Genomic DNA, 12,263 nt, shown 5'->3' on the forward strand with positions numbered 1-12,263 from the left:
CCCTCTGCTTGCCCCTCACTGGCAGTGAGGAGCGGAAGCAGGACGATAGCGGGTGGCAGCAGGTGGGCCGGCGGCACGGAGCGGAGCGGTGCCGGTGGAGCGGGACGGGCGCGGGTGGGCAGCGCACGGGGGAGGCAGAGGCGGAGGCTTCATGTCCCTTCGTGTTCTCGCGATCACCTTCGAGTTCTAGGTTTCGCAATTGCCCTCACCTACAAATCAACCACTTGGGTAAGCCCTTGGTGGACTGCCGAGCTTATAAATTCAACAGTTGGCGCGCCAGGTAGGGGTGATTGTGAGATCCTCCCCAACGAGCTCGATGGCATCCCGCTCCGGCGTTGTTTTTCCCGAAAGCATGAAGGACTTCCTTGCCAACCCGATCCAGATTCGTTTCGGGACAATGCCAGCAGATTCCGATCCGTCCGCTTCTTTCGTCGACTCGGCCTCCACCACCAGCTCGGCTTCCGTCGAATCTGCTCCAACAGGACAAGTTCTCCACCCAAGGATCATCACGATGCTTGCCCAGCGGGTCGTCAATCTCTCTCTCTCTCCGAGAGGGTTTCAGATCTACTTGCTGTTGCTCACCCACCCATGCTCTCTGACCTGATCCTGGGGCTAAATCACATCAGCAGCACTATTGCTGAGTGCATAGATCTATCTAAGGCGACGGTACGTTCAACAAGGTCGGTGCAGGGTTCGTCCCGCGTCTCTTTTGGTCTGCAGAACTCGGCTGCCATGTACTCCGCCAAACTCGACCAAGCTTTCTAGATCCAATCTGGAGACCCACCTGAACCCACCCAGTTTCCGGACTGTGGTGAATTCCAGGTGCCCCGCATCGTCCTGACGCTAAATCCCTACGGAAGCGACGATGAGAGCAACTCCTCCACGCCCGATCATGAAGCTTTCACTTATGAGCCATCCCGAGATGGCGAAACGGAATCTCAGCAAGAAGACTGTAATGCCAGGAACCAGAACCGCGTGGCATGACGCCAACAGGAGCAAGCCAATGCCTAGCAGCAACCTGTTGCTATTGCAACGGCAACAGGCGACCAGCGCCAACCACCGCGCAACGACCGCGACAACGCCGACTAGGGTGGCGCTCAGGACAGACGTAGGCACCCTGTACACACCTGCAATCTACTAGCCGACCTTGAGGAGGCTGGCCACAACGTCTTCACTACACCCCAGGCCAACCTGGGGGCTTTGTTCGCCGACCTGGAAAATCTTCCAGAGTCAGACCAAATCTGGCAGATCTAGGCACAACACCAAGTCGCCAACGCCCAAATCGGATAGCAAGCCAACAATCGGGCCGCACACTGTCGGTCCACAGCTACCCGGCACTCTCGGAGCTGATCCGGGCATAGCAGATCTGACCACAAAGAAGAGGTGGAGCAAAACGCCAACCCACTCATCAATGACAACACCAACAACGACTGTTAGCGCGACAACAACGACAACCGCCGCCACGGTGGTAGAGGCGATGATGGGGACCGCGGCCGACAAGGTCGGCAACGTGATCTCCGTGATGAGTTGCGCAATCTTTGCCACGTCCACCCTGACCTCAACAACCGCCACAACGAGTGTGATGAGAATGAGCTCTGCCGCCACGCCGAGTACGACCGCGACTACGGCGCCCATATACCCAACCGCGATAAAGAGCGCGAGGACCGCCATCACTAGGAAGACGAGATGCGCCGCCGCGCCAACTACGACCCCGTGTACGGCGCCCCTGAAGATGCTTACAACCCACCCAGGCATGATAACGGCGGACGCCCCAGGGCTCCACCCATCCAGTACTACCTCGACGACGACGACGACATGGCGATCGATGGCTTTAGCGCCTTCACTCCACACCTCAGGGCTGTCAATTGGTTGGCCACATTCAAGCCGGCCATCAATGAAAAGTATGATGGTCGCTCCGACCCCACCATCTGGCTTAAGATGTACAACACCACGGTGAAAGCCGCCAATGGCACCTACGACCAGATGGCCGCCTACTTCTCGATGGTGTTGGGTCCCTCTCCGCTCCTATGGCTGGAGAATCTCCCTCCGAGCAATTGGGGTCAGCTCGCTAGAACTTTCACTCAGAATTACCAAGCTACCTATAATAGACCTGGCAACACGGAGAAACTTGACCAAGTTCACCAGAGGATAGGCGAAACCATCTGGAAGTACGCCAACCATTTCTTTGAGAATCGCAACAGACTGCCCGGTGTTGAAGACCGTGACATCATCATGTACTTTCGTTCCGGCCTGATGAACCATACAATGTTCTACAAGATGTACGAGGTTACCCCCAAGATGGTCGGGCAGATGATAGAAGTTGTCAACAAGCAAGCAGACATTGAGGAGGTGGCGAAAGTTCAGTTCCAGAACGTCAAGCACCGCCCGGCCGAGGACTACGATCAGCTGATCCATGACGAACCCCAAGCACGTCCGGAGTCCCGACTTCGAAAAAGGGCCTCTGAGGTCCTCGCTGCTGAAGGCAAACCTGCTAAGCCAAACACCCTCAACGCTCTGTGCCACTTCCACAACGATGCACGTCATAATCTTCGACACTGCGCAGCCCTCAAGAAAGAGCTTGGCGCCCTGGTGGAGTACAAGCGACCCCACCGCAACGACTACCATTGGGACAACAACAAGCGCGACTACTGCTATCGTGACGATCGCTACAACGATGACCGTGACCGCCGCTATGACGACCGCAATGACCGTCACCGCGATGACCGCGATGATCGTGACAACTGTAGGCGCGACAATCACGAAAACCAGTACCAAAAGGAGTGCCGTGACCAGCCACAGCTAGACGCCCAATGGCCCAATGCTGACTAGAATGGGGACTTCCAGCGACCGGAGTGGCAAGTCAACATCATCATGGGCGGCCCCAATGCTTTCTATAGCAACCGCAAGTAGAAGCAGTGTGACAAGAGGTGCACTTCATCTCCATACAACTGGTTTAGTATCTGCGCTGATCGGAGCAATCCATAACCTTCTCCAGGCAAGATCATTGGGTCCACATCCTAGATCCCAGGTCCTACCCGTTGGTGGTATACCCTACCATAGACCGGGCCCTACTCCCCAAGGTGTTGATCGACGGCGGCAACAGCCTCAATATCATCTTCACCGAGACCTTGAAGCGCATGGACTTCGACCTCAAACGGCTCCAGCCCTGTGAAGAACCTTTCTACGGCATTGTCCCCGGCAAAGGGTCCTACCGTATTGGCCGAGTTGTTTTGCTAGTCACCTTTGGCACACAGGCCAACTACCGCATGGAGTACCTCACATTTGAGGTGGCGAACTTCAAGACTTCCTACCATGCTATCCTTGGCAGGCCCATGTTGGCGAGGTTCATGGTGATCCCACACCACACCTACCTTGTCCTCAAGATGTTGGCTCCAAACGGAGTCCTCTCCATCTACGGTGACGTCGATACATTATACAAGTGCGACACCGAGGCAGTCCAGCTTGCAGAAACCCTGGAATACTCAGCAAAGGCCACCGCCATGGTAGCCGAGGTCCAGAAGGTGGACAAGGAATGTCTCACGATCACAGAGATGGAGCCGACGCCCACAGCACTGCAACCCGACCACAGGGTCAAGAAGATCTACCTCGGCCTATAAGACTCGACCAAGACGGCCCTCATAGGGGCCGACCTCTCGGAGAAATAGGAACTCGCGCTCACCAGTTTCCTCCGGGAAAACTCGAACATATTCACGTGGAAGTCATCCGATATGCCCGGTGTCCCCAGGGAGCTGGCTGAGCACTCCTTGGACTTGAGCAACACTGCACGGCTGGTCAAGCAAAAGCTCCGCCACTTCGCCCAGGATCGCAAGGACGCCATTAGGATAGAATTAAATAAGCTCTTAGCTGCCGGATTCATCCGTGTATGTAAGCCTTTGGGCTTACTACTGGAAACTCAACCCGGGCAAGTGCGTCTTTAGTGTCCCATCTGGAAAACTTCTAGGCTTCATGGTTAGCCAGCGCGGCATCAAGGCCAACCCCGTCATAATGGATGCAATTAGAAATAGGGCGAAGCTGTCTAACAAGAAGGACGTCATGAAGCTTACTGGCATGACGGCGGCTCTCAGCTACTTCATTAGCAAACTTGGAGAAAAAGGTCTGCCCTACTTCAAGCTACTTAAAAAGGCGAACAAGTTCGAGTGGGACAACAAGGCCAGCAAGGCACTTGAAGAGCTCAAGGCATTCCTCACCACTCCTCCCGTCATGATGGCCCCAGCCGACCAAGAAACCTTGTACCTCTACATTTTTATAACAACGCATGTTGTCAGCACTGTGCTAGTTGTGGAGCGCCAAGAGCCCGTCCATGCTCACATGGTGCAACGCCCAGTGTATTACATCAGCGAAGTACTCAGCGATTCCAAGACCTGCTACACTCAGGTTCAGAAATTTCTCTACGCAGTTCTGATATCATCAAGAAAGATACGGCACTACTTCTAGGTGCACAAGATCCACGTGGTATCCTCATACCCCATCGGTGAAATCCTCCACAACAGGGACGTCAACGGCCGAGTTATCAAGTGGTCCGTGGAGCTTGGTGAGTTCAATCTCGATTTCTACCCGCGTCATGCGATCAAATCGTAGATCTTGGCTGACTTCATGGTCGAGTGGACGGAAATTCAGAAGCCGCCCTCCCTGGAGAGGCCAGAACACTAGACTATGTACTTTGATGGCGCCCTTAACCTTGAAGGAGCCGGCGCGGGGGTCCTCTTCATATCCTCCAAAGGCGAGCAGCTCAAGTACGTGCTTCAGATCCACTACAAGGCCACCAACAATGGCACCGAGTATGAAACTCTCATCCACAGCCTCCGTATCGCCGTATCCCTCGGAATCAAGCGTATCCTTGCTTATGGCGACTCCAAGGTTGTCATCGAGCAAGTAAACAAGAACTGGGACTGCACCAAGGAGTCCATGGACGCTTACTGCACGGAAATTCGCAAACTTAAGGCCCACTTCGACGGTCTTGAGTTTCACTACGTCCCTAGGGACCACAATGTCGCCGCCGATGTCCTAGCCAAGCTTGGCTCCAAGCGCACACAGGTCCCAGCCAGCGTATTCGTACAAGATCTTTGAAAACCTTCTATCAAAATCCTAGACCCAGACTAGGTCAACAACGCTGGCGCTCAAGCTCTAGCCGACCCAAAATCCCCTAACATCATGATGATCGAGGCAGAACAAGACTGGTGTGCCCCATTCATAACCTTGATCACCGACCAGATGGTGCCAGATGATAAGATAGAACATGAAAAATTAACTCAGCGCAGTACAAACTACGTCGTCATCAGCAAGGAGCTCTATAGGAAAGTTGCATCCACAGGCATCCTGATGAAGTGCATTATGCACAGTGAAGGCCTTGACCTCCTACATGAGATTCACTCGGGAACATGTGGTAGCCACACCGCCTCCGACACTTTGGTCAATAAAGCCTTTCGCTCTAGCTTCTACTAGCCAACAGCGGTAACCGTTGCAAAGGAGCTCGTCCAAAGGTGCAAAGGGTGTCAATTCTTTGCCAAGCAGCAACATCTACCAGCTCAGGCCTTGCGAACCATCCCACCATCCTGGCCTTTCGCATGCTGTGGCCTCGATATGGTCAGACCCTTCAAGACCGCTCTAGGAGGCTACACGCACATCTTCGTGGCAGTTGACAAGTTCACCAAGTGGATTGAGGTCAAAGCTGTCACCAGCATTGAGTCGGCTAAAGCCGCTCAGTTCGTCGAGGAAATCACGCACTGCTTTGGAGTGCGTAATAGAATCATCACCGACCATGGCAAGCAATTCACAGGCTCCGAGTTCTGGGATTTCTACCAAGACAACCTCATCGATGTGTACTACTTCTTAGTAGCACACAGCGCTACAACGGTCAGATTGAACGCGCGAATGGGATGGTCCTCCAGTCCCTCAAGTCACGTATCTTCGACAACGCGTCCAAGTACGCCACCAGGTGGCTACGCGAGCTACCCCATGTCATCTAAGGCCTACGAACACAGAAGAGTCGGGCTACCGGCTACACCCCTTTCTTTATGGTGTACGGCTCTAAGGCCATCCTACCATCCGACGTGGCTTTTGGCACCCCGCGCATCCAGTACTATGAAGAAGATGAGGCAGAAACAAGTCGACGGGTCGACATCGACAACCTTGAAGAGCATCACGTGGTAGCCCTCATCCAACACACACGCCACGAGTAGCAAATACGGCGCTACCATGATTGGAATGTCAGGGAACGCTCCTTCAATGTTGGTGACATGGTGCTTCATCGGGTCCAGTCTACCAAAGGACATACACAAGCAGGCCGCCCCCTAGGAGGGCTCCTTCATCATCAAAGAGGTCATCCAGCCAGGCACCTACCGACTCCAATGGGCGGATGGCTCCGGCGTCCCAATCTGTGGAACATCGAGCATGCGTTTCTACCCCTGGATTTAAAAGCTATGTACTTTGTTATCCCTTTATACTGAATAAATAAAACCTCTGTGGTTCTTTGCGTACCTACTGCCTTACTTTCCTTTTACCTGAGTTGTTCCTGACACTCAGGGGCTGTCCGACCTATTCAACAGCCCGCTCACTCTCAAGCTCGGGGGCTACCCCCAGGTGCCCACCTCCGGATCCCGCATCCTTCTCTCCCTCTTGAGGCAATACGACTAACTCATGTGGTTGGCGTCCCAGCTCGCGAAACCTAGACAACCTTGTGTTCATCCCTCCTACAAGCTCGAGATCCAGTCTCAGCAAGACGCTGGTAAGGCAAGGCTAGGCGCTTAGTGGCTGCAGGCCTCAGCTACATGCTGTCCTATCATATACACCAAGGAAGGGATAGAGATTCTCTTTTCATCCGCCGACGATTAAGTTAAATTGCATCAGTTGTCTTCTAAGACAGTTTAATACACTGCAGATTTTTACTTTACAGGTCCAAGACATTTATAACACTCTCTGCCACCTCCTGGTATTGGTCCGCCACTTCAAGAATCAAGTTCGTGTTGAATTCGGCCACGACTCCTATCGCAACGCGCACCAAGGGTAGCTGCGGGAAATGTGACACCAACAGAGCGAAGGTGTTCTTAACGCATTGCACTGCAGTGTCCTTCAGTAGCACCTTGAGCTGACCTGGTGCGGCCTTGAGACGATCGAGCAGCGGCGTTGGTTTCATAGGCTAGCTTCTACGATACTGCATACTCACGCTTGACCGCCGTGTCATGCTCTTGCTGAAGGCGTGCATTGGAGTCCTCACACTCCTTGAGGTACCGCTGGAGTCTCTGCTCCCTCATTGTGGCATCTACTCACCCAAGCAAGTCTACATCAGCATCAATGTTACAAGGTCAAAACTGCGTAAACAGGTCGGCACAGCCTACCTCTCATGTGCGAAGCTAGAACATCCTTCTCTAGGTCTTTTTGTAGGAGCTGCTCGGCGGCGTCCTCCTTGGCCTTCTTGAACTTGGCCTCAAGGTGCTCCGCCTTTAGGCGATAATGCTCAGCCTCGCGGCCAGACCCTATTTTAGATCTCAAATATTCAAAGTTCTAGAAAAAAAATTGGAATTCAAATAGAAGTTGGACGGTGTACTTACAAAAACTAACTCGCCGACGTCCAGGGATGCTTGCCATAGCTTGAGAAGGTCTACCTTGTCCTGCGTCGTGTCTCCTGCTAAATCTGCGTTAGAAAAGTCCTCGGCGTCACACTCCTCTTTAGGGAGTACACCAAGGCCAGCATCTTTGACGGACCTCTCTGGCAGCAGGTCATCTCTGGGGAGCTCATCTTCAGGTTCTATCCCCCTCATCAGCAACCTACCCAACCTCTGGGTCGGCGACGGCAATATCTGCAGCCCTGGAGCCGGCTTCATCCTGCTGCAGCATTGGAGTCGGCGTAACCTCTCTGGCATGATCATCTTTATCAGCTCCGCCCTCCGGGGGTGGCGGTTGCTCCACGGTCTAACTACTCGTTGTCTCGGTCTGGGCCGAGCAACTGGTCAGTTGTGCACCAGCACCGTCCGCTAGCACGGCGATCCTGTATCAACAAAAAATTCAAACACATTAGTCGGCATTAGTAACTACAACACAGACAACACAAGCAGATTGCACTTACAGGGTGCTCTTCTTCTTCACCTGGTACTTGAGGTGCAATGGCGGCAACAGCGTGGACGTATTTTCGTTGGACCCGTCGCGCATTTTCATCTTGAGCGCCTCCTTGACGCGCGTCGCGTCAACTGTGATGGTCTCCTCGAGCACCGACTTCTTCTTCTTCGTGGCTGGGCTCGACGTGTCGGACTCCACATTTTCATCGCTAGCCGACTTGGCCATGGAGGTTGTGGTCAGGGTAGCCTTCTCCTTCTTCTTCCCGGCCATCTTCCTCCTTTTCCCGCTTGGTTGCGGCAACTTGGAGACAAGCTTCTTGCGCACGGCTTGCCGAGTCCGACGTCCAACCAGCTCAGAGCCTTGGGCTTGGCCGACTCCCTCTATCACACCTCATCCAACCCAATGAAGGAGTTGGTCTCCCACGGAAGGTAGGTGGGCAGCACGTTGGGCTCGTCGGTCCGGCGGATCTTGGGTTGTTGCTGATCGACCCCTCCAGGCATCGACGCTGGGGAAAAGAATATAAATACGTTACAGATTTATTCAGAACCATCACACAAGAACATGTAGTACACCAAAATCAATGCGGTTGACAATCTTACCAGGTTGGATGGCGGTCTCTTCAATGAATATGCATTGGGGCGGTTTTCATTCCTGATCACGCCCCCGAAGAACTCGGACACCCAATTGATAACCTCTTCCTTGGGCACCTTGCGCTGGACCTCCCAGGTCAGGTCCTCTAGCCCTGAATATTCATACGCCGGGTGCACTTGGTACTTGATTGGTTGGATCAACCTCTTGCTGAAGTTGATACTAATAGCCCTAGCTGTTATTCCCTGTGATTTTAGGCCGGCGATCCTCGCCAGCAGCTCATTCACCTGGACTTGCTCCTCTGAGGTCAGCTGGTTCGACCACTCGGGCATCACTACTGGCCCGTACCCTATGCAAGGTGGCAGCTCGGGCTGCTGATTGGCAATGGTGAACCACTCCTTATGCCAACCTTTGTTGGAATCCTTCAACTGCAGATCAAAATATTCTTGTACTTTCTTGGACCGCAGCGAAAATCCACAACCTCCAATGACCCGAGCTGGTTTCCCCTTGGTAGACATGGGCTTCAGTTGATACAGATAACGCCACAGATTGAAATGCAGGAGGATTCCAAGATACGCCTCGCACAGGTGGATAAAGATAGCAATATCAAGAATGGAGTTGGGATTCAGATGTACCAACTCGATCCGGTAGTAGTACAGAAGACCCTGAAAGAAGTCTCTGCATGGGATCCTGAACCCGCGCTTGAAGAACGGCGTGAAGACCACCGTCTCCATCTCGTCCTCTAATGGGAACTCTTGGCTGGCGGTCGGTTTCCAAACTAGCAGTGCCTGCGGCCCCAGGAGGTCCCGGTTGACTAGTGCGTGGATGCGCTCCTGGGTCATCACTGACTTCATCCACACCGTCGCCGGATCTGGGGTGTTCGCCTGCGCTATTTCTTCAATCTCCAAGCTGGTGGATTTGGATCTGATAGTGGCTAGGGTTTTGCTGTGCATACGGTAGCGTGGCGGCTCGGGCAGCGGCGACGTAATGCGCGCGAGAAGATTGGACATGCGGCGGCACGGCATAGGGTTCGCAAGCGCAGCAGCAAGGAGCTCGGTGGACTGTGGCAGCAGCGCTGTGAGTGTTTTAGATAGGAATGCAATGGTAATGTGACCCCTTGCGCTTTTGAGGGGCATGACGACGTAATCTATGGACAAAATTTGCGAACCTCCCGTTACTGCGGCGCAACGTGCTAGGCGAAATCTGTGGGTTATCCGTTAGTGTGGTATGCGCGGGACGGAATCTGCGAGCTTTCTGTTATGCTTTTAACGGTGTGTCTCCGTGGCCCCATCAGTCCTTGCCCTTGGGGGCTGGATGCTTATTTCTAGTCGACGTGACTCCACAGCCCCGCCAGTCCTCGTTCTCAGGGGCTGGGCGCCTAATTCTGGTTCGCATGCCTCCGCGGCCTCACTAGTCCTCGTCCTTGGGGGTTGGGTGCCTAATTCTGGTCGGTATGCCTCTGCGGCCCCGCCAGTCCTTGACCTCGGGGACTGGATGCCTAATTCTTGTCGGCGTGCCTCCATGGCCCTACCAGTCCTCATCCTCGGGGCTGGAGGCCTATTTTTAGTCAGCCTGCTTACGTAGCTCTGCTAGTCCTCGTACTCAAGGGTTGGACGCCCCATTTCGAGTTGGTGTGCCTCTATGGCTCTATCAATCCCCCACATTTGGATGCAGGGGCATATATTTACTCAGATACAACCGTATTTCGTGGAATAATAACTAGCGATACATGTTACAAATGTGTGCGGCAAATCTAAGATAACTAATATCCCAGGATATCGGCTAAGAAGCTACAACAGAAACAAAAGTTACACGAAACACATCCCTAGTACCAGTGCCTTTGAGAACCTCGCGGGGTTCAGTATACAGCCTCATCACGAGGATTCTTCTAGTATCGTTACCCCTGACTTCGTTAAAGAGACTACAAAGGGAAGGAGCATTCTAGTTTTCTTCACGAGAATTCTTCTAGCATCGGGCTTCCAGGCGGGTGCTACTCCTATCAAAAACTACAAGTTTCAAGCCTACAAGTGCTATTGATTAGGCCTTGCTTCCCGGCGATAAACGATGGTCTATTTATAGAACAGTGGCCAGCACACTACCAAGGTGCTACAGTGGATCCGTGAGGGTTCACGACAAGACTCCCCAATACCGAGACGGCTCTATGGTTTTCACGTGACGTTCGGCCTGATCCATAAAGGTTGATAGGAATCTTGCTCAGGCACAGTAGTACTCTCGTGGGTAGGCATCTTTGTCGTGACTTTATCATTGCACCAGTCATCAAAGAGCTGGGTGCATCCTTTTTGGTTAGCGGGCCTCTGCGGTTGTGCCTCTCCTTGTGCTCAGGCACTAGGATCTTCAGAGATCAATTTTTTCTTCTTTGACCATTGGACCGATTATTCTAATCGCTTCAATGCTCGGGGGCTACTCCTATGGAGTGTGTCTTGCGACGCCCTCCGTAACCTTTATTTCGACCTACTGGATGCCAGCATCCATCAACTCGGCGCTCATCTTCGCTCTGCGTGTTGGCTCTGCGTTTGCTCAGATTTTCTTCTTTTTTTAAGCACTGCGTAGCCTCTCCGTCAGCATGACGCCATCACAGCTTCAGCCGACTTCATTCAAACTTCGCTGTGATGACCTCAAATTCCTGTTCGCCTACACATCGTTTGGGACTTGAGAGATATGGGTATCCCATGGGTCCCTACCAACCAATCCTAATCGGATCAGACAAGTGGGCCCGTCCGACCAGGGCGTGCTGGCTGAGGACATAAAGTTACTTGGAGTACACGTTAAGGCAACGAGACAGTTCAAATCTGCCCAGATATCGTAGAATGCGTATTGTAGTCCGACTCGATTACCTTCCATGTAATTGCCGAGTAGTTGTAATTTGTAATTATAGTTCGTAAGTCTATATAAGGCGGCTAAGTGAGCCTCCCGAGAGCAATCGAACCATTGAGCAATACAATTCACCCGAACCTATCTAAAACTCTCGTATCCTTTCATGTTCTCGCGATCACCTTCGAGTTCTTGGTTTCGCAATCGTCTTCACCAAAAATCAACCACTTGGGTAAGCCTGGACTGTCGGGCTTATAAATCCAACATATAATAATTTTGTTATTAAAAACCATCAATAAACAAAATAGTTAAATATTATCTCCAAATTGAGTAAATATTTCGAACCCGAGATATTCTCTTTTTATTCTTATTCGAGAACATCGAACTCGTATTTATATTCGATTTAAAATGCGGTAAAAAGTGCCAGATCTAATTTCATACGAATCCGATTTTTCATCCTGCTCGCACCGAGCTGGGTGCAGATGTTTTTTCGTCGGTTGTGTTTCAGCGGGTGATGTACGAGGCGGCCGTTCCCTTCTCTCTTGTTTTCTCTCCCCACCAGCAAAGCTTTTCCTTTGACGTGTCAAGCATTCAGCCTCCTAGAGAGCCACGTCACCCTTGCCGCGCCCCGCACGAGAGAGATCGACAGCTCCCGAGATGCCTCGTTGCACCTCCTGACACTGACATTTAGCCAGCCTCCGATTGGGACCTACAGCGCGCAGCCCGTGCCGTTGGTAATTGGTCGACATGGACCCATGGATGAAACTGTT

At 52.6% G+C, this 12,263-nt stretch overlaps 2 protein-coding genes across 2 annotated transcripts; both read left to right on the forward strand.

Annotated features, from left to right (window-relative positions):
- Positions 1-3,266: 3,266 nt before the first annotated feature.
- Positions 3,267-3,617, forward strand: LOC117856317 (uncharacterized). Its single transcript, XM_034738710.1, has one exon. The coding sequence runs from the start codon at positions 3,267-3,269 to the stop codon at positions 3,615-3,617; it is 351 nt and encodes a 116-aa protein (XP_034594601.1).
- A 1,984-nt stretch (positions 3,618-5,601) lies between these two features.
- On the forward strand, positions 5,602-7,027 carry LOC140222832 (uncharacterized). The gene is made up of 3 exons (XM_072293959.1): positions 5,602-5,874; positions 6,544-6,600; positions 6,914-7,027. Exons 1-3 carry the CDS (start codon positions 5,602-5,604, stop codon positions 7,025-7,027), a joined length of 444 nt encoding a protein of 147 aa, XP_072150060.1.
- The last annotated feature ends 5,236 nt before the right edge of the window (positions 7,028-12,263 follow it).

Source organism: Setaria viridis, chromosome 5 (assembly GCF_005286985.2).
Source record: "Setaria viridis chromosome 5, Setaria_viridis_v4.0, whole genome shotgun sequence".
Classification (NCBI taxonomy): Eukaryota; Viridiplantae; Streptophyta; class Magnoliopsida; order Poales; family Poaceae; genus Setaria; species Setaria viridis.